At 32.4% G+C, this 23,826-nt stretch overlaps 1 protein-coding gene across 1 annotated transcript; it reads right to left on the bottom strand.

The window, feature by feature from the left end:
* Positions 1-2,239: 2,239 nt before the first annotated feature.
* Positions 2,240-22,348, bottom strand: LOC139888947 (uncharacterized). The gene is made up of 14 exons (XM_071871929.1): positions 21,995-22,348; positions 8,206-8,535; positions 7,761-8,070; positions 7,424-7,534; positions 7,022-7,318; positions 6,707-6,937; positions 6,249-6,493; positions 5,668-6,153; positions 5,007-5,094; positions 4,522-4,942; positions 4,128-4,440; positions 2,812-2,852; positions 2,717-2,724; positions 2,240-2,622 (listed from the first exon to the last, which is right to left on the bottom strand). The coding sequence occupies exons 1-14, from the start codon at positions 22,346-22,348 to the stop codon at positions 2,240-2,242; spliced, it is 3,618 nt and encodes a 1,205-aa protein (XP_071728030.1).
* Between the last annotated feature and the right edge of the window lie 1,478 nt (positions 22,349-23,826).

Genomic DNA, 23,826 nt, shown 5'->3' with positions numbered 1-23,826 from the left:
AAATTCAAAAAAAAAGTAAACATCCCCTAACTTGATGTGTGATATGAACAAAATACAATCCATTTGACCTTTTCTGAAATAGGACTTCAGATTATTAGTTCACTAATCAATTATACTCACGAAAAGATATATCAACCAGAGATTTAGTTGTTCGTATGATTTCGACAGATATACTTATGTGAGAGTCGATTCAGGTAAAGTTTTATCTCTAACATGTCAAACAAGTGAAATTAAAACGATTTGAAGGGCTGTTGTGCGTGCGTGCGTGTGCGCGCGTGCGTGTGTGCGCATTTGTGTGTGTGTGTGTGTGATTTAGTGCGTGCGTGCGTGTTAGAAACGCCTCTCTAGCATGAAACTAGAAATTTAAACAATTTGATGTTGGGAAACTGGGCAAAAGGGCCCAAAGTTACCCAAAATGTCCTTTTATGGCATTAAAACCTCCTAAATCACTTATTCAAGATATGAAAGTATTTTGAGTTGATAAAAAGTTCCTTGTTGTTCCTCAAATGAAAATCGAGACAAACAAATACGTATCAAATTTCAGTCATTAATATCAAATTTTAAACAAACAAGTGTTCATTGTAAGTTTCATACTTGCTATCATAACTACTTCAACTTTTTTGTTTGGATATACATTTTCTTCTAGCAGCATACTGAAGACACTTGAGAGGTATCAAAAATTTGTACCTATGGAGTACCAGAAACAAAATTGTCTTCAAAAGAGGCATTGGTGAGCATTCATTTTTATAACGTTATAACTGGACCCACCCTGACAATCTAACCCGCTAACCAACTCACCCATCTTGCCACCTCTAGCTCTTATTTTGTTCTTTCATTTCACTAGTTGTTTGTTATAAATGGAAATTTGTCTCACATTCACCAAACTTGTCCTGTTTCCATACTCAGTTATTAATGGATAAATTTTAGTTTTGGTTACTTATTTAATAATTTACAGAAATTAGAGTATAATATCTTGATTGCATTTCCATCTAAGTGTCTTCTCAGGCTTGTAAGTTTCAAATATTCTCCTCGAAACAGAAATACTGAGCGTGTTTGCATTTTTATGTTCTTGGTTTACCTATTCTTTGATCTACATTTTTAAAGACACGTGTAATACAAATAGGTCAACCTATTTGGCTTTCATATATAAAATGTAGGAAAATAGCATCATAGGACAGAAAATCATGTCTGGCTGTATAAATCTATGATACAAGACAGATCTAAGTGATGAAGGATGCTGATGGGCAATTAATGGTTGTTCTTAATACAGGTTGCTCATAGGGCCAATGCATTTAGCTCAGTGTACGCATGCATTATAGACGATTGGTTATGCATAGTCAAATCCTATGATTTTTAGTCCATTTTAGTTTAACTTTATACAACATTTATGTTTAATATATACTGAATATAATTTACTTAAGCAGTTACTAGAAAAAAGTGAATTTTGATAAAACAGCTTTGAAGGTTGTAAACATAAAACACTCAAGTATGAATTAACGTCAAAGTTGCAAAAGTCGCTACTCGGGGAGTACCCGGTCAGGACTTTGAAGGAGTAATTTGGCAACTTGGCAATTAATCGGATCGGACTTTTTATACATTTAAATAATAAATTTCAAAATTACGTGTTACTATAAGAAGAAAACCATAAACATAAGCATAAACATAAACTTTAACATAATTGTTTAGAAACAAGAACATAATCGTTCATTTTTTCAAAAACTCTAAAATTCTAGTTTAAAAATTCGTATTTAAATGTTGACCAATTTGAACTTGACCCATTAACCAATTAATTAAACAGATTTTGGAAAATCTGATCGGTATGTTCTTAAAAAGAAGTAATAGGGAATTAATCGGGAGTAATCGGGGCTTATTACAACATTGATTAACGTCATTACAAACTAATGATTCAATCTTATCTAGTATAATATATAGTAAAACAGCAAGCTAGAATGCAAACTTGATTCAAGCAGCTGCCTGAAGCAACTCCCGATCAGACCGCTCCTTAATCCTCCTCTCCATCTCGGGCCTAAAATGCCTGATAAGACCTTGAACGGGCCAAGCAGCCGCATCACCCAACGCACAAAATCGTGTGCCCTTCGATTTGCTTCGTCACCTCTTGAAGCATATCGATCTCCTCCAATTTTGCATTCCCAGCTTTCATGTTTATAAAAATATGAAAACCTCGCAATAGCATCCACAACATCAGTCGATTTATCCATCACAATAACAGCAGCAGTCCCTAATCCAAACTCGGAAGCAACGGTACAGACGAACCGCCAGGTATTACCGCCAGTAAATTATCCCATCCGCCTCTAACACCGCCACAATGCCACTCTAACAACTCCTTCAACGATATACTCATTCCCTCTTCGACCGTGAATGGCTTGTTAACATGACCCGATATGCATAACAATTTCGTCCCTGAAGGCCGGACTTTTTTCATTTCATTTACCATCCAATCAGAACCCTTAATCACTAGATCTTTAGTTCTATGCCAATCACCACGTTTCATTGCATCTTTAAGAAACGGGTCATGGATCCCATAAAGGTTGGTAAATATGCGGTCTTCATCTTTTAAGCCACCGAAGTGAGTTTTTTCGGGAGGAGGTGGTGGTGGGGGAACTTGTGGTATAGTACCGAGAACTAAGGTCTAAGGGGCTATCCTTTACTTAAATACTAATGCACTTAACAAAAGAAAAATAAACACTTTGCTTACAGTCTCCTCTGGTATCAGTCAAACACATCAAATATACACAATACTTAAATGAAAGGATTTATTTCTAGTTAGTAACCCTATATGTGTATAGGTACAGCACAAATCCATTTTCATCAGGTATAGAATCAAACATCACCTTTAAAGATTGCCAATAACCAATATAATACGTTACCAGTTCTCATATCTTAGAAACTAACCACCAAAAAAGTTACTTTGCTTGAAACAAACAAGTGTAGAAAACAAATAACGAGAAACGTATTATTCGATAATCTATTGAAACTACTAGTTACAATCACGAAGTTTGAGTCACTATTTATCCCCAGCTTATTCAGAAATTGTAGGGTTCTAACAAATATTCTTCGTTTAGTTCAATTTATCTAATTATTCGGCAGAATAAAAAAAACTCAACCGATTCAAAATAACTTAATAAATAAGTAATTTTAGATCTATAACAAGCGCAATTTTAGGCTAAATGAATATAAAATAATATCACGAGGTACAGCTAATCAATGCGAAATGAAGCACGGATAAAAATTCGATATAAATCTAAATAAATTCGTACCATCGAACAAGAAATGCAGCAATTAAGCTTGTTAATTGAGTATCGGAGTGACTTATGGTGACGATTTCACATAAAATGGAAAAATAAAGTTGATTCCCCGAAGCCGTGAAGCCTGACTTCCTGACTGGTGGAGTGTCAAAAAATGAAAACTATTGTAAAACAAATCAGAATCTTCACTAATTAACCAAATATCTCAGAATTACAACAAAAAATCAATTCAGAATCAAATCACAACCCAAAATTAACACAAACAATCAACCGTATTCACAAAGATTGAATACAGGAACTAACAACTCACAATCAAAGCCACAAGATGTGAATTGACACTAAAATCACTCAATAAAGAGGAAAAACACCAGATCTTGATAGTGAAACCTTAAAGAGAATAAACGAATGAACTAGAAGAATAATCACACACACAATATCTCTCTAACCACCTAACAAGGAGTTAGGATGCTTTTATAGACCCATATGCATCAGACTTCAAAATAAACGGTCCATTCATCACTTTGGGCTTCTTCACTTGATAACAAGGCCAACACTCCTTTTAAACAGCAAAACAGCCCACTTATAATCATAAATTAAATAATTTAACTCTGCAGCATCACTCTTGATTTCTAAGCTTTAAACCTTGAATAATCAATCAAGCATCTGCTGCTACCACTAATCCAGGAATAATCCAGAGAAAAGAGACGTGCAATTATTCTAGAAAACACCACAAATTAGTAATGTTACATAAAATTTCAAAATAAGTTTTGACTTATGTTATTTTGAACATTTTCCCTCAAAATTATTTTGAAACAAGTCAAGCAAACCCAATTGTTTAACCAATTTTTCATGCTGACTTACACTTAACCCTTTGGTTAAGATGTCAGCAAGCTGACAATCTGAACCAATCTTTAAAGTGTAAATAACACCTACAGCTACTTTATGTCTTATATAATGTACATCCACTTTAAAATGTTTTGTTCTTTCATGAAAAACAGGATTGGCTGCAAGTTGCAAGGCTGAACTATTATCACAATAAAGATTCACACGAAGCTCAATCATAATACCCAATGCAGTTAGCAGATTAATGATCCAAAAAATTTCACAAGCAGTTGAAGCTATAACCCTATATTCAGCCTCTGCTGAAGACCTAGAAACTGTTGCTTGTTTTTTACTTTTCCAAGATACCAATGAATTACATACATATACTTAATAACCTGTCACAGACTTTCTATTTAACTTGCATTTAGCATACCCAGAATCACTATATGCATACAACTTAAATGAATCACTTTTAACAAAATGTACTCCTTTTCCAGGAGCACCCTTCAAATATCTCAAAACTCTAAAAGCAAGATTAAAATGAGATTGTAATGGAGCATGCATATACTGACTTAACACTTGCATAGAAAAAGCTATATCAGGTCTGGTAAGAGTTAAATAGATTACTCTTCCAACAAATTTTTGGTATTCAGTAATATCTTTTAGCAAAGGATTTTTAATACTTGGTTCACTTTCAACATTCATATTAGGTTCAATAGGAGTGCCAATAGGTTTGCACCTAAGCATTCCATAATCATTTAACAACTCAAGACAATATTTTCTTTGATTCATACAAATACCCTTGTCATTTGATAAAACTTCAATACCAAGAAAGTATTTCAAAGATCCAAGATCTTTAATCATAAACTTTGTTTTCAAAAAAAATCTTAAAGTTTTCAATTTCTTGTAAATTATTACCATTAATAACAATATTATCCACATAAACAAGCAAAGCTATAAAAATATCATTATCAACTTTAACATACAAAGAATAATCACTGACACTCTGTTTAAAACCATGCTTAACCAAAGCAGAATTCAATTTAGACTTCCACTGTCTTGGTGATTGTTTTAAACCACAGAGTGATTTAATCAACTTGCAAACTTTTGTTCCATCTTTTAGAAAAATATCCCTCAGGTAACTTCATATAAATTTCCTCATGTAAATCTCCATAAAGAAATGCATTAGTTATATCTAACTGATAAAGTGGCCAATTATTTTGCACATCCAAAGTAATTATGCACCTAACAGTAACATGTTTCACAACAGAAGAAAAAGTTTCTTCATAATCTATACCTTCTTTTTGACTAAAACCCTTTGCTACAAGTCTAGCCTTATACCTATCTACTTCTCCATTTGATTTATATTTGATTCTATAAACCCATTTACATCCTATAGGTTTTCAGGTAAGTCTGTAATAATCCATGTTTTATTCCTGTTTAATGCTTCAATTTCTTGATTCACGGCCTCAACCCAATTGCTATCTTTTGATGCTTCAAAATAGGTTTTTGGTTCATAAGATTTGTTAAGATTATAAGTAAAGCACTTATTTTCTTGATTTAAAAAAGAATAATTAACCAATTTTTCAATCACATATTTAACTTTTCCTTCAATAACAAAGTCATCAAATATTTTAGGTAAAACAGACTCTCTGGAAGATCTCCTTACAGACTGAATGTGACTAGGACTCCCTGATTGTGTGTTTTGTAAAGTGTTGTCCTCAGGAGATGAAATATTATCCATGGGAGTTACCGAAGTACTTTGACCTTCACTAATCACATTATCACTACTAGATGGATTGTTTCTAGTATGACTATGCTCATTAATGTAGCCACTCGTACTACTACCTTCACCATCATATTCAGTTCTCCCTTCATCATTGGGTCTTTTGATGTCTTGATCATTTGAAATTTTTTTTATCAAAAAACATATATTTTCTTTATCAAAAGAATCACTCAAACTATTGTCAACAAGTTTTGACTTAAGATGAAAAATATTTTTATAAAACTTCACATCCATTGAAAAAAGAACACTTCTGTTTTTTAAATTTAAAAGTTTATAACCCTTTTGAACATTACCAAAACCAATCAAAACACATTTAAAAGACCCGCTTGAAAACTTATTTTCTGGATTTAAAACGGTTGCATAACATAAACAACCAAACATCTTAAGTGAGAGAGACTAGGGTCCTTTTTAATAACACTTTCATAAGGAGTTTTTCTAGAAAGCACCCTTGAAGGAGTCCTGTTAATCAAATAGCAAGCAGTTAAGTTACAATCACTCCACATATTTAAAGATAACCCCCCTTGAAACATAAGAGCTCTTGCTACATTAAGCAAGTGCCTATGTTTCCTCTCAGCTATGCCATTTTGTTGTGGAGTATATGCACAAGATGTTTGATGCACTATCCCATTAAGTTTTGTAAAATTATTCATTTTATTGTTAACAAATTCAATCCCATTGTCACTTCTGATTACCTTAACAGTTTTATTAAATTGATTCTAAACCAAATTAATAAATGTCTGTATATTGTCAAATGTCTCTTCTTTAGTTTTTAACAAAAAAATCCAAACAACTCTTGAGAGATCATCCACAATGGTTAGGAAATATTTATAACCTTCTCTACTCTGAATTTCAAATGGACCCCAAAGATCCAAATGAACTAAATCACCTAACCCTTGTGATTTGTGATCACTAAGAGGAAAGGGTTCCCTGGTTTGTTTTGCCTTATGGCATATATCACAAGGACAGTTTTCATTAAAATCTTTTAAATCAAGTTTGTTTTTCAAAACTTTTAAAACTTGATCATATGGATGACCAAGTCTTGCATGCCACAGCTGAGCAGAAACTAAATAAACACACACATTTCAAGTCATACCTAACACATTCATATCATGTTCATCAATCAAATCTAAACCTCCAGATTGACTACCAGTCCCTAGAGTTGTCTTTGCTTTCAAGTCCTGAATAAAGCATTTATTCTCATCAAAACTGACAGTTAACTTACTATCTTTAGACAACTTATGAACAGACAAAAGACTAACATAGTATTCAGGTACAACCAACACATGAAACAAAATAACATTATTTGAAAGTTTTAAATTTCCAACTTTAACAACTTTAGCTTGAGTTCCATTAGGATGACCAACAATTAAATTCAATTGAGAAATATCAACAACATTATTTAAACCAATGTCAGAAACAGTCATGTGTTGATTAGCACCTGAATCTATTATCCATCCTTAACTTTTGTTCTTAAACTTGTCATTTATATGACTATTGAAGAATTTCTTGAAATTTGAATTAAAGAACACATTATGATTTACAAAATTACCTACCATATTTGAATTTGTTTCCATAAGTGCAACATTATCATTGATTAAGCTAAGCAGCTTCATTAACTGTTCATTAGTAAGACTTGCAGGAGCAGAAATTGTAGACTCATCTTTATTGGTAACACTATTATTAGCATAAGTCTTGTTCACATTGTTATTATTATTATTATTAGATTGATTTCCATTGTTTATTCTTCTAAAAGAAGGTGGATATCCAATAATTTCAAAACATCTATCAATTGTGTGACGTGCATTTGTTACACTTTAAAGTCTGGTTTGAACTTCTGTTATTATAATTGTTATTATTATTTCCATAGAAGTTTCCAGAGTTGTTACCATTCTTGTTAAAAGTATTATTAGCTTGAGTAACAAATGCACTAGCGTGAGTTTTACTAATTTTATCACTGGAGATGCCTTTATGTGACTCTTCTATTGAAATTATAGCATAAGCTTCTTTTACATCTATAATAGAATCTCTTAACAAAATGTTACTTCTTACAATAGTATATTCATCACTTAAGCCCATTAAAAATTGCATCAACTTCATCATCTTTTTATGTTCTTTGTGTGATGTAGCTGCTTCACAAGTGCAAGCAGTTGCATCACAAGTACAATCTGGTGAGGAAACCATTGCATCATACTGTTTCTACAAGGTATTAAGTTTATGATAATACTCAGAAAGAGTACTATCATTTTGTTTAAGTGGATTAATTTGTTGATGCAAGTTGAAAATTATAGAAGAATCAATTTTATCATATGTCTCTTTAAGTTCATTCCAAACTTCAGTAGCATTAGTTGAAAAAATTTGACCACAATACAAATCTTCAGTAACAGATCCATGAATCCATGATAGTACAACAGAGTTACATCCATCCCATTGAAAGGAAAGAAGCTCATCTGTTTTACTTCTTAAAACAATGCCATTAATAAATCTCATTTTATTCTTAGTGGAAAGAGCCAATTTCATTGACCTACTCCAAATATTATAGTTTTCTGTTCCTTTTAATTTGATTGAAGTTATTGGTGTTCCAGTTGTATTATTAGAATGAAGATAAAGTGGATCGCTGAAATCCAACTTATTAATCTGTGTAGCAGAAGTACTATCACCCATCTTTCACACAAACAAACAAACAAACAAACGGATAAACAATTATTAACAAGAAAAGCAACAAATACAAACAATCGACTAATTAATCTGATCTGTGCTTGATCAGGTTTTCACAAGTTTCAAGGAACTTGGATCAAGAGTTGGGCACAGTGATTAATTAACCAATCAATTGTAAACCAGATAATCAACTACACACAGATAAAAGACAATAAGACAATTAAGAAAGCCAAATAATACGAATAAAAGCGAGACTCCCCTTTGAAGAACAAGAGAAATCGGAGAAAAGAAGAATCAATCGTTGGAAGACTTCAATTGTCAGGCAGAAACCCTAACCCTAATTTTGAGAAAATTCGGGTTTCAATCTCTATCACCACTCACAACACACAGGTCATCAATCGAACCCAAACAAACCACTCTTGACCTTCAAGAAGCCTCAAACAACTGCTACAAACACCAGAAATGAAGAAACCCTAAAACTTCAATCGGTCCAGAAACAGGAGCGTACCCGCTCTGATACCATGAAAACTATTATAAAACAAATCACAATCTTCACTAATTAACCAATTATCTCAAAATTACAACAAGAAATCAATCCAGAATCAAATCACAACCCAAAATTAACACAAACAATCAACCGTATTCACAAAGATTGAATACAGGAACTAACACCTCACAATCAAAGCCACAAGATGTGGATTGAAACTAAAATCACTCAATAAAGAGGAAGAACACCAGATCCGGATTGTGAAACCCTAGAGAGAAAAAACAAATGAACCAGAAGAATATTCACACACAATATCTCAACTCTAACCACCTAACAAGGAGTTAGGAGGCTTTTATAGGCCCATATGCATCAGACTTCAAAATAAATGGGCCATTTATCACTTTGGGCTTATTCATTTGATCATAAGCCCAACACTCCATTTAAACAGCAAAACATCCCACTTATAATCATAAATTAAATAATTTAACTCTGCATCATCACTCTTGACTTCTAAGGTATAAACCTTGAAAGATCAATCAAGCATCTGCTGCTACCACTAATCCAGGAATAATCCATAGAAAAGAGACCTGCAATTATTCTAGAAAACACCACAAGTTAGTAATGTTACATAATATTTCAAAATAAGTTTGTGATATCGGCTAAAAAGTTACGTTTTCACTCCGGTATTAAGGCCCAAAAACAATAAAGTTCCGAGCCTTATCACCAAAATGCCTGCTTTGTCAGTTGAAATTAAAGATCAAATAATTACGAATACGGTGCAAAAAGAATCAAGAGAATCGGAGCTAAAATGAAGATTCTAGAGCGAAAACGGTGAAAGACAAGAAACCAAGCTACGATCAAGGAAATCAAGTTACGATCCAGCAAAATAAATAAGCCAAATAGCCTGCCAAACGGCTTGCCATAATGTAAAATGGATTGCCAAACGGCCCAAGAAAACGGGCATAAAAAACGGGCCACCAAGTCAAACAGGCCCTGCAAAAGGCTTGCCAAATGGTCTGCCAGCCGTTTGCAGGCAAAATTCACTTCTATTTAAAGGGTATTTGTCATCCATTTTTACTCACACTTCAATTCACTTCTTTCTCTCTCTTTCTACAATATTATTCAAACTTTCAAGGTCTTCGAATCCGTACGAGAAACCTATTACCCGGAGAAGAACGCCGAAGATTGTATTAGGAGCGGTATGGAGTTTGAAGTTGTCATATTCAAAACTCGTTTAATCTACTGGTACTTCTATCCTTTGTCGTTATATAATGTTTTCCATTATTCTGCTTTGTGATATTGTTGCCATGATTAGTGAGTAGTTATCTTTATTGTATGCTATGATGTAGTCAGTTATAATGCTGAAATAATATTATGGTTTGTGTATGTCGTCAAGATGCTTTCCAATTAAGCTTTAAACTCAATCTCTTTTCCAACTAATAGATGTAGTTATCGGCTCTGTTATTGGGAAGTCGCGAACCCGATTCAGAATACACTATCTGTATCACCCCTTAGTAAGAGAAGTCTATTGGATACAACGTAAGTTTGACTGAGGGACACCGGTTGTAGTAAGTTCACCGAGGCTTGGACTCCGACTGAGGATTCTTTCATAGTGAAATATCTAACTAGACCTCAAGTACATTGTCGATTCTAGACCATGCTAATGTAGTCACCAAGTATATAAACTTCGTACGTGCACGCTGAAGCACAACAGTTATTGTAAGCTGTACCTCTGCTAAGTAAGGCCATGAAACCCGGTCAGTGCTGATTAGTACACTTCACTGTAACGCGGTCTCAAGCATTGCACCCCGCTTGAGGGATTCTTAGTTAATTAAGGAACTGTTTGTTTAAACACATAAAGGATTGAACCGTTAGGATAACTGAACGGATTCATGGAAGTCAAACCCAACTTGACCATGGTGTTCTTTATGGTTGAACTCTTTTAAGGGCCTAACTATCTTTTAAACCCACTCATTAACGAAAGCATCAAAACACATCACTTTTCTCGGATATGGCAAACCCTGTATTCTATTATGCTTAAGAAAGTTTAGACCTTTGTGGAATGTTAATACGTCACTCAACCGAGTCACTCAATTGGATGAGCCGTCTGAACATGTATGCCTGTAGTCAGACTGCACGGGCGTCGGGGGTAAGGGACGTTGCTGTCTATTTAGAATCTTCAAGCCTAACGCATTATCCAGTGACATGTCTTATGACAGGGGCGTTTTGGACCAGTGTAATGAATACAAGGTCACTACCTATTAATGAGCCAACATTCCACAATCTTGGCAAAGTAACTAATGAAATCATAGTGTGCGCTTGTTTTAACCTTATCTGAATTATAAATTTTATCGCATGTACTTTATTTTATAAACTAAAAAACCCAAAAATTAGGTATATCACACTACTCCTTCACTTTAGAATTATCTTAAGTGTGACGACCTGAAAATTTCTGACCAAATTTAAACTTTATTCTTATATGATTTTGACACGATAAGCAATGTCTATTAAACCGAGTCTCAAAATTTTTGAACTATTTACATGGATTCAGTTAACCTTTGGCTATGCCCGACGATTCACGGACAATTGTGTGTAATTAAATATGTAGTATATATATAACATTTTGAATTAATAAATTATACTTTAATCAATTGAAATTAAAAACGTAAATTAATATACAGAATAATTAAGTCGTTATTAAAATGACTATATATATATATATATATATATATATATATATATATATATATATATATATATATATATATATATATATATATATATATATATATATATATATATATATATATATATATATATATATGATTTCTATATAATTAATGATTATATGTATATTGTATTATATTAAAATATATAAATATTAAATATTAAATGTATGTTATTATATATATGTTATATAATTATTAAATATTACATAATTAATAAATTATAATATTAATAAATTTAATTACAAGTTAAGATAAATGTTATATAAATATTATTATTATTACTTTCATTAATATTAATATCTGTATTATCAATATTATTATTTGTAATATAAAAATATAGATATGAAATTTGATACATATAACTTGTTATATCTTAATTATTAATTGTATAATTATCAGATATTATTATTACCTTTATCATTAAAAATTATTATTATTAATATTATTAGAAAATAATACAATTTATTATTTGTATCATTAAGAATATTATTATTATCATTCTTATAAATTATTATTAACAAACTTATTAAAAATATCATTTTGGTTATTATTAATATCCTCATATTATTATCATTATTTTTTTAAATTTATTATTATCAGTATTTTATTAATAATATTTAATATAAATATTATTAATTAGTATTAATACTATTATTAATGTATTTATTATTTATAAAAAAAATTAATTATATAAATTATAAAAAAGGTACGATTCAATTTAGGGTTACTTTCAGTCTGTATATAATTTGTACTACATGTCTCTGATTGTGATGTATGTCCAAAATCATATCTGAATGCAAACAAATTCTGTTAGAAATCTCGATCAAACTGTTTTATTTTTTATTTATTATGTTCCTGCCAAAATTCTTGTCGACTGAATTACTATATAATAATTGATCAATTCGTGTTACAACTCATTCATCCCAACTCCTTTTCATTATCTACATCAATTATCAATTATAACTGCTTCAAAAAGTCGAATTAAACAAAAAAATTGAAGAACACCCAAGCCCGTGCTCTATTCTTGTTTCAATTAATCAATACCTCGAATTCAAATTCAATTTCAAAAAGTAATAATGCAGATAGGTTAGAAATCTTTCATTGAATCTATCTGCAAAACCTCAACCCTCAAATCATTATACCGAGTTTGAATTTTTGAGTCAAAGTAATTTAAAAAAAAAAGTCAACTAATCTGTTCATCGAGAAATTCGAATCTGTTTTGATGTTTTAAGTTGAATTAATGATTCAGAAAGTTTATAAGATTGATTTAGAACCTTTTTCATGAAGGAATCATGGTCTAAAACATCCTAGAAATTTGAAATTGATGTTGAGTTCGTAAACGGGTATTCATGTCTGCGATAGTATTTTTTATTTATTTAATTCTATTTAATTAATTCAAACATCACTTCTTGGTTATTCTGTTTATTTACAAATCCTAAACGAAACCATCTATTCATTGTTATGGTTACTAGTGTCCTCTGGTCGACTATGAATTTAAGAGGAAGAAGAACATGAAACAGAAAAGGGTTTAAATGAATTTAAATGAGTGATAACTCAGGAATGGTTTAGCTGGTTTGTGGGGGTGATGGGGTAGTGAGTGGTCGGGGCATTTCAGTTGGTATCAGAGCTAGTTTAAGGTGTCTCGTCGGCTTAATCGTAGAGGGGGTTCTCACAGTGTTACATGTGACGAAGCATTGACTCTTACTCATACCGTTCCGAATATGGTTGGCTTTGCCGAGAGGCAGAGCTGTAAAATCAGTGTCTGAGGTACGCTCAGTGGTCACCAGGCGGTTAGCTGGGAAGGCACTGAGTGGGATGCATCCCCAACATTTCAGTTAGTATCAGAGCGGTGGTCTTAGCGAACCAGGTCTGCATTAGTGTGTCTAACTGATGGTCGTTAGGATGCTATAGTGAGTCTGGACTTCGACCTTAGCATGTCAAAAAGTTTTGCTTATTATTTCGTGTCAAAAATTACCTGCTTATCATTCTTAGTCTAGACACGTCTTACTGCAGTTAGTGCATCGATAGTGTATAGACAAAATTCATATCTTAGCGTATCTGCTAATTCATATCTTAACGTATCTGTTACTGTAAACCTTGCCTGACATATTTCGAAAATTCCTCCGTAATCTACGAAATCTTTTGTTCTATATGTATATATATATATATATATATATATATATATATATATATATATATATATATATATATATATATATATATATATTCTATGTAATTAGAATACCATCCGATAGCCGAAAATCATTTCATATCGAAAAATCCTTTATTCAATCGTACGAGATGGATCCTTCAACTAGTTCGAGTTCATCAGATTCCGACAGCTATTCTGATATGGAAACACACTTGAGCTCCGAAAGCAGTATAACTGGAATGGATCAACAAATCAGTCATCACTAATTCTGGATGAATTGGGGATGGGTTCGTAGTCGACTTAATCAATGGAGACGCGAAGAAGGCTATCCCTTCCATCCACCACATTTTCCTTTTGACGAAGAACCTGAAGCACTTATCGGCGAACCTGTCCGTAATACCATTTCTCTCTTATTTCCAGAGTATCTCGTCATGATTATATACTATCTCAAATTCTAGATCTTATTCGTCCGCTCGTTCGAACCGACAATCATACCGGTATAATAGAAGAAGTCAACGAGCTTCACGCTCGAATAGTGACTCTGGAGAATATGGTGCAATATCTACGAGCATCAGCAGTACCAACAACATAACCAGTACCACCATCCACAACATCTACATCCCATGATTCAACATCACAAAATGTCCCACGAACATCAACGTCATACGCACCATAGATACCAAGGAGTATCAATACCAATAACTGATGAAGTATTAATTCAAAACTTCAATGGAGAAATATTAGGCTGCGATTATGTAATCTCTAAAGTTTTAGAGATTATTTATTCTAGTTCCAACCGAAAAATCAAATGAGATTAATATCATATTAACTCATTAAATGTATATTACATCTGAAGAAAATATATATGTAAGTATATTTTCATAAAGATTGTAATTAAAAATTCTTTTGTACAAACTATTAATGGTGAAAATATTTTAACGGGTAGGTAATACCCTAGAAATATTTAGATTTCACATTAATAAGTTACACTGTACATTCTTCCAATTTGATTCAACAGTCATTTACTATCCTACTTACATCCATAGATATACGTATCCGTTCACCGCAGAATAACCATTTTCATTCAATTTCATATTTGGATTTTGACCTATCAGAATTCAACAAGTGGCATAATGAAGAAAACATTGGACAAAAAATAAAATTTGTTAGAAACAAACAAATTAACTATGAGAAATTTTGTTAAGAAACCACGCTAACAAAATTCTAGCTAACTGTTCCTAGCTAACTGTTAATTTTTTATTACATTTTAATTATCGCAATTTATTTATAGCAATTTATTCATCGCAATTTTAATTTTAGCAATTTTATTTATCGTCATTTAATTTTTATTATTTATTTTACGCACTTTAAATATCGTCGGATAAATCGGGACACATATACAATGTTTTGACATATCATATCGACGTCATCTATATATATTATTTGAAATAACCGTAAGTCACTCTATATTGAGGTAATGCTCGAGAGTTAGCATATAAAGGGTCGAGGTTGATTCTAAATAATATATATACCTTGAGTTGTGATCGAGTCTGAGACATGTATACAATAGGTCACGATACGTATTAATTAATTCGAATATTATATATTAAACTATATATGAATTATTGAACTACTAAATGTGGACTACTAACTGTGGACTACTAACATTGTACAATTAAAATGAATTAAAATATTGATTATAACATATGAAACTAAACATTTCTTCAAATTTGCCACTTGATTTCATCTTAAACCTCGTTTGTATCTTGATGATTACACTCTGCGTTCAAACCTTTCATGATTCTTGAAAACACCTCAATCGAGAGGATGATCCAACCACACGTTAACTACGAAAGGAAGAACTTATGCATATGGGCATGCACCTGAAAAACTCTCGGAAACTGAGTAAACGTTTAACACGTAGCTGTGATAATTCCTTTAGCGTTATTATTACCGAAAATAACTTTGCAACTCCTGTTCGAGATAGCCAGATTTGTCACAGCTCCAGCAAGTCAACTTCGACTTTTCGTTTGAAACAACCTTATTATAACCTTGATATATATGCGTGCTCTTTTATTGTTATCGGGAAACCTTTTATATTCCACCATATTACCAGCAGAAGTACCAGCAACCTCGTTGCTCCTTGGCTTAAATCTCTCCTACAAATCACTATATTTATCTATTGAAGTCTTATCATGAACTCATCAGCATCTTGTAACAGATACGATAGTCAGGAATATATCCAGAATTAGAACCGGATGGAGCATATTGATGAATGTTTTAGAAATATGAATTGGGAAGGAAAGTATAGAAGATGGGAGTGTAGAAACAAGGAAATGAAGAGGGTGGATTTATAATAAAATATCAGACAGAGCAATCGAGACAGATCATCATCTAACCAAGGAGGATTCTAATTTCCTTAATTACCGAAGAACCAAATCTTATTACGAAGATTTTCCCTAAATCCCTTAAATTCCGAAAATCAACCGTGACTACGTCACCAGTTAAGATGAACTTGCATTTACTCATTTTATTCTTTTGTGATAGCTTCACTCATACTCTTCAAAATCAAATTATTTTATCCATATTACTCATTGATGATAAAACCCTAATTTTCGACTCATATGAGTCACGAAAACATACTTACTGTCAACCATGACGATCCCAATCAAATTTCGGGACGAAATTCCTTTAACGGGTAGGTACTGTGATGACCTGGAAATTTCCGACCAAATTTAAACTTTATTCTTATATGATTTCGACACAATAAGCAATGTCTATTAAACCGAGTCTCAAAATTTTTGAACTATTTACATGAATTCAGTTAACCTTTGGCTATGCCCGATGATTCACAAACAATTGTGTGTAATTAAATATGTAGTGTGTGTATATATATATATATATATATATATATATATATATATATATATATATATATATATATATATATATATATATATATATATAACATTTTGAATTAATAAATTATACTTTAATCAATTGAAATTAAAAATGTAAATTAATATACAGAATAATTAAGTCGTTATTAAAATGAATATATATATATATATATATATATATATATATATATGATTTCTATATAATTAATGATTATATGTATATTGTATTATATTAAAATATATAAATATTAAATATTAAATGTATGTTATTATATATATATATATATATATATATTATATAATTATTAAATATTACATAATTAATAAATTATAATATTAATAAATTTAATTACAAGATAAGATAAATGTTATATAAATATTATTATTATTATTACTTTCATTAATATTAATATCTGTATTATCAATATTATTATTTGTAATATAAAAATATAGATATGAAATTTGATACATATAACTTGTTATATCTTAATTATTAATTGTATAATTATCAGATATTATTATTACCTTTATCATTAAAAATCATTATTATTAATATTATTAGAAAATAATACAATTTATTATTTGTATCATTAAGAATATTATTATTATCATTCTTATAAATTATTATTAACAAACTTATTAAAAATATCATTTTAGTTATTATTAGTATCCTCATATTATTATCATTATTTTTTTTAAATTTATTATTATCAGTATTTTATTAATAATATTTAATATAAATATTATTAATTAGTATTAATATTATTATTAATGTATTTATTATTTATTAAAAATTAATTATATAAATTATAAAAAAAAGGGTACGATTCAGTTTAGGGTTACTTTCAACCTGTATATAATTTGTACTACATGTCTCTGATTGTGATGTATGTCCAAAATCATATCTGAATGCAAACAAATTCTGTTAGAAATCTCTATTAAACTGTTTTATTTTTTATTTATTTTGTTCCTGCCAAAATTCTTGTCGCTTGAATTACTATATAATAATTGATCAATTCGTGTTACAACTCATTCATCCCAACTCCTTTTCATTATCTACATCAATTATCAATTATAACTGTTTCAAAGATTCTAATTAAACAAATAAATTGAAGAACACCCAAGCCCGTGCTCTGTTCTTGTTTCAATTAATCAATACCTCGAATTCAAATTCAATTTCAAATTATAATAATAAAGATAGGTTAGAAATCTTTCATTGAGTCTATCTGCAAAACCTCAACCCTCAAATCATTATATCGAGTTTGAATTTTTGAGTAAAAGTAATTTTTTTAAAAAAGTCAACTAATCTGTTAATCGAGAAATTCGAATCTGTTTTGATGTTTTAAGTTGAATTGATGATTCAGAAAGTTTATAAGATTGATTTAGAACCTTTTTCATGAAGGAATCATGGTCTAAAACATCCTAGAAATTTGAAATTGATGTTGAGTTCATAAACGGGTATTCATGTCTGCGATAGTATTTTTTTTTATTTAATTCTGTTTAATTAATTCAAACGCCACTTCTTGGTTATTCTGTTTATTTACAAATCCTAAACGAAACCATATATTCGTTGTTATGGTTACTAGTGTCCTCTGGTCGACTATGAATTTAAGAGGAAGAAGAACATGAAACAAAAAAGGGTTTAAATGAATTTAAATGAGTGATAACTCAGGAAAAACGAAATGGTTCAGCTGGTTTGTGGGGGTGATGGGGTAGCGAGAGGTCGGGGCATTTCATTAATCTTTAATTATAGGTTCGATTCTACTGATATCTTAAAAATATGACCCTAAGTCATAATTCCCTTACTCATAATAACGAGTAGTACGATTTAGGCCCCGCTAAATATATATTGAAAACTACTGTTCTCTCTCTTGATAACCGTTTCTGACGCCTTGCGAGACGACACCGCATAAATAAAACCGTCAGTTTCAGCCATATCAGTTTGCCTTATGTTATTTTGAAAAAAAGCTCACTAATTTTGATTTTTCAATTTTTTTCCTAATCAAATTTTATATAATATGTATTCTCACGTCCCTGTCATGTTTTTCAAATTCTTTTATTTTTAACTTTAACCTCGAATATCTTTATTTGTTTATATATTAGTTGATGATACTTGTACCAATAAAAGATACATTTTATACATAATCAATTGATATAATTTTCATCAAATATTATATGATACAAATAAATATAATTAAAATTAAAATTGAGAAATAAAGATTTTGTAAAGTCAATATATAACATTTATTATGGGACGAAGGGTATTATATAATAAAATTAAATTACAAAATATATATGCATGAGATGTGTCCGTTAAATTAGTTGTGTTTTAGAAATGATAATTGATATGTAATTTAGAAATGAGAATTGAAATCTGATTTATAAATGAGAATCTAAGTAATATTTATAGGAAAAAAATAAATTATTTTTGTATTAAAAGAAAAAAATTAAATGGTAATATATGTGTTTGTAATTTAACCGATGTATTTTGGACTAATTATAACTCGCCACATCACCATTACGTTACCCTTTCTCTCCATTTGGTGGTTGACTAACACTGTTGTACCGTCACCGGTGATGCCAATTTAGCAGCGTCAGACGGCGTCACCGACGCCACGTTACCATCACCAGATGCTTGAGACGCCGCGTTAAGGATAGTCTTACAGCTTTACATCCAACCATGTCAAATGAGTTTTTTTAACGGGTCAATAATTACCATTACCAATATAACTATAAGAAGACAAAATCTTATGAATAGTACTATTCATAAGATTTTGTCTTATAGTTATATTCAAAACATCATGTCTCAAACGGGTGGCACATTGCACTTGTTCAATGACCAAAATACAAACGGGTGGCACATTGCACTTGTTCAATGACCAAAATACTATTCACTTTTTCAATTTTCACAAACTTAACCCCTTTACTTTTATTAAAATACAAATCGAACCTCCACTTTAATAGTACTATTCATAAGATTTTGTCTAATAGTACTATTCAAAACATCATGTCTCAAACGGGTGCACATTGCACTTGTTCAATGACCAAAATACAAACGGGTGGCACATTGCACTTGTTCAATGACCAAAATACTATTCGCTTTTTCAATTTTCACAAACTTAACCCCTTTACTTTTATTAAAATACAAATCGAACCCCTACTTTATACTATTCGTTTTTTCAATTTTCACAAACTTAACCCCTTACTTTTATTAAAATACAAATCGAACCCCACAAACTTAACCCCTTTACTTTTATTAAAATACAAATCGAACCCCCACTTTATATATATATTCTAAATTATTATTAATCTCATCACTAACACCAAAAATTGGGTTAAAATACAAATCGAACCCAACAAACTTAACCCCTTTACTTTTATTAAAATACAAATCGAACCCCCACTTTATACATATATTCTAAATTATTATTAATCTCATCACTATCACCAAAAATTGGGCCGTAGGTTTTGTTTAACGAATAGCCCAATAAAGCGTGGACTTGGGAAAGGAACGTTTTTTCTAGAATAATGATTTAGGAAAAATAGCTCGAACACATTTTTTTATTACATTTTACACTATTTTTATTATATTTGTCATAATACACTGCCCGTTCGAACAAAAATCTGTTCGAACAAAAATCTGTTCGAACAAAAATCTGTTCGAACAAAGGCAATATTGTTCGAACATAGGTAACGAATTCGTAACCGACGAAAACGGCCCGTACCCGTTAGCTGTATTCGAACACCTTTCATTGTATTCGAACATGTTGTTGTTCGAACTTCGAACAGCTATATAACTCCGTTCGAACGACTTTTTGTTCAAATACACTAAACTTTCAAATTAATGATGTTGTATCATGATTTTCACAAACAACGATTTATTTCATCACATATAAACGGAGTAAAAATACATAACATAAATTAAATAGAGTTACCTAAATTAGATTAATAGTTAATAACACGTTCAATTTGAAAAATTATCACTGTCCGTATCACGGTGAATCCTGTTAATAATATCTTCATCAATTAATATAAGATACAACTGAATTCTTTTGTTTAGTATCATGTACATTTGTTTGATATTAATCCGATCATCGTAATGCATAAGAAAACGAGCGGGATTGTCTCCAACAGTGTCTTCTTTGATATATAATGATACGCATAGCGCATCACACGTGCACCATGCATGCGTCGCGCAAATCAGAATCCCAGCAAGCATATGAGCGCAAGTAAAGTTGCGCTGGATACCTTTTGTACAAGTGGCGCGAAATAAAAGAAAATACAAGGGCACATGCACACCATGGTCCCCACAGTACCAAAAAGTACAGATAACCGACATAAATTACCAAGTACTGTTCGATGGTCCCTCTACCAAACAGGCAAGCCTATACAAACAAGAAAGGACAACGCACAATACGTGACACCAATAGGCGAAGCATACTACGACTTTAAATAAGGGATTTGAATCACATGACAGGGGCAGGAATTCATTGGAATTCACACCTATACTATGTTTTAGTATTGAAGTATAACAGACAGACCATTTGCGCTACTCTCATAGTGCAACCTTTACCTGCACTACCGGACTTATAGCATATCTCGCGAGTTACCTACGGTTACAGGTATCGTTCCATGAACACAAACCCTAACGCCTATTCTGAGCCATCAATTACCGGCTATCCCGACTATGGTGGGCCGACGTTTAACAACCCCTGTTGAGATCTTCATCTCACAAGGGGTTATTCATGGTACACCGGACTGGAGAAATAAACTCAAATGACCCTTAAATACTTCTTTATTGTTATTAAGCATGGATTGAACCCGTTACATTTATTCTATGCTTGATCAAATGGCGCCATCCGTGGGACAATCAAGTTAAAAGATTTTGATTGATCTTTTTTCTTTATGTATGCTACTCACTTGTCTTTTCTTTACAGGTTCCTGTTAAGAGAAAACAATTGCGCTAAATGACTAGCTGCTAGCAAAAACAAGGAACGAAGTGCAATGCAGACGTCAACGGGGACTAGGAAGTAACAGAGATATCCTTCCCCGCCGTCCGATTGTTCACCACTTCATGCGCACCTATCGTAGTACAAGGATATCTGCCTGAGTCGAGCTACGGTGTAAAATGCCTCCACATGGACAATGGCAACAACGTTGACATCATGTACGAACAACCGATCGCAATCAGACAAACCATCAAACCTCCGACTACAGCGCTGTCTGGATTCTCGGGAGATTCAGTGTGGCCCATCGGGACCCTGGATCTAAGATTGAAATTAAGGGACAATAAAGATAAACTCAAAAGGCGAACAGAGAACATATAATTCTTTGTTGTTCGCTCACACTCTAGGTATAATGCAATATTAGGAAGGACATGTATCCAAAAGTTCGGTGCTATACCCTCGACGATCAATGGGCCGGTAAAGTTCTCAACGGAATGGGGAATTGCTACCCCTGAATCAACACCGCTAGACGCCTTATGCGTATCGGTCACTAGTAAAAAAGAAATAGCGCATGAAGAGAAAGGCGCGAAAGGATGGCTTTTCATCGTCAACCCTTCATACCCGGACTAAAAGGTAAAAATAGGGGAAATGTTGACACAAGAAACAAAAGAGAAATTTTGAAACATCCTTATCTTGAACTCAGACGTGTTCTGTTGGCGCGATGCAGACATGACTGGGGTGCCACGAGAAATAGCGCAACATCACCTTAACGCTAGCGCCAATCTAACTCCCGAACAAAAGAAGCGCCCTATGGCGCTAGAAAGAAGCGAATGGTTACGCGGAGAAGTTGACTAGTTGGTTAAAGGCAACATCCTGTGCATAGACAATTATCAAACCTAGCTGGCCAACCTCGTCCTAGTAACTAAAGCTGACGGGTCGTGGCGCCTATATATTGACTTTAAAGACATGAACAAAGCATGCCCCAAAGACAACTATCCCCTACCGGAGATAGATTGGAAGGTCGAATCGCTAGTTGGTTTCATATACAAGTGCTTCTTGGATGCCTATAAAGGTTATCATCAAATTCAGATGGCGCAAGAGAATGAAGAAAAAAATAGCATTTCATACAGACCAAGGCATATACTGTCATACAAAGATGCCATTTAGACTAAAAAATGCCGGCGTCACATACCAGCGCACCATCGACACTGCTTTCGCCAAGCTGATCGGACAAACCTAGAAGCGTATGTGGATGACCTTGTTATCAAAAGCAATGATGAAGAACAGTTGCTAGCTGATGTTTTGGAAGCATTCAACACACTAAGAAGCATTAACATGAAGCTTAAGCCCGTCAAATGTAGTTTCAACGAAGAAGAAGGAAATTTCTTTGGTCATATAGTGACACCACAGAGGATCAAAGAAAACCCAAAGAAAATAGAAGCACTTGAATCAAATGCCTTCTTCCAAGACAAAAAAGCAAGTTCAGAGCCTCAACGGAAAACTTGCGGCACTGACACGTTTTCTATCCAAAGTGGCAGAACGATCCCTTCCGTTCTTGTACACACTGAAAGACCGCGTCAAAAAATGAGATTTCAAATGGACTGAAGAAGCAAAAAAAGCGTTCCAGGAAATGAAGGCCCTCCTCAAAGATCTTCCTACACTAACATCGCCTATATCTGGCGAAACATTGATCCTATGCCTCGTCGTCTCGAAATAGGCTATCAGTTCAATTCTGATCATCGAGCGAGGAGATGCCCAAATGCCTATATACTTCGTCAGCAAGGTACTTTCAAGGAGTGAGTTGAATTACGTCCCTATAGAGAAACTAGTATATGTGGTTGTTATCACCGCACACAGATTACGCATATATTCTCAGGCACCCCAATCACAGTGCTCACTGATCAACCAATCCAACAATTACTTTACAAACCAGAAATATCATGAGATTAACCAAATGGATGATCGAGCTGGGTGAACATGAAGTTACATACTACGCCAGAAGCGCAATAAAAGGGCAGGTTACTTAGCCGAAACAGCGGCCGACATGCCTCTTATTTGTGACCCTGAATAGCTGCCATCGCCT

The sequence above is a fragment of the Rutidosis leptorrhynchoides genome, chromosome 2, assembly GCF_046630445.1.
Source record: "Rutidosis leptorrhynchoides isolate AG116_Rl617_1_P2 chromosome 2, CSIRO_AGI_Rlap_v1, whole genome shotgun sequence".
NCBI classification, from domain to species: domain Eukaryota; kingdom Viridiplantae; phylum Streptophyta; class Magnoliopsida; order Asterales; family Asteraceae; genus Rutidosis; species Rutidosis leptorrhynchoides.
The sequence above is the reverse complement of the archived record's forward strand: the minus strand, read 5'-3'. Positions and strand labels throughout refer to the sequence as shown.

What these genes read in the sequence shown, in the direction of transcription:
- LOC139888947 (XM_071871929.1), bottom strand. Translation starts at nt 22,348, where the DNA reads ATGAAAAGCCATCCTTTCGCGCCTTTCTCTTCATGCGCTATTTCTTTT. An exon ending in TTTCAACTAATGCTACTGAA is followed by an intron (nt 8,071 to 8,205) that starts GTTTGGAATGAA and finishes AATACCTTGTAG; the next exon opens with AAACAGTATGATGCAATGGT. An exon ending in AACAAATTCAAATATGGTAG is followed by an intron (nt 7,319 to 7,423) that starts GTAATTTTGTAA and finishes GATGGATAATAG; the next exon opens with ATTCAGGTGCTAATCAACAC.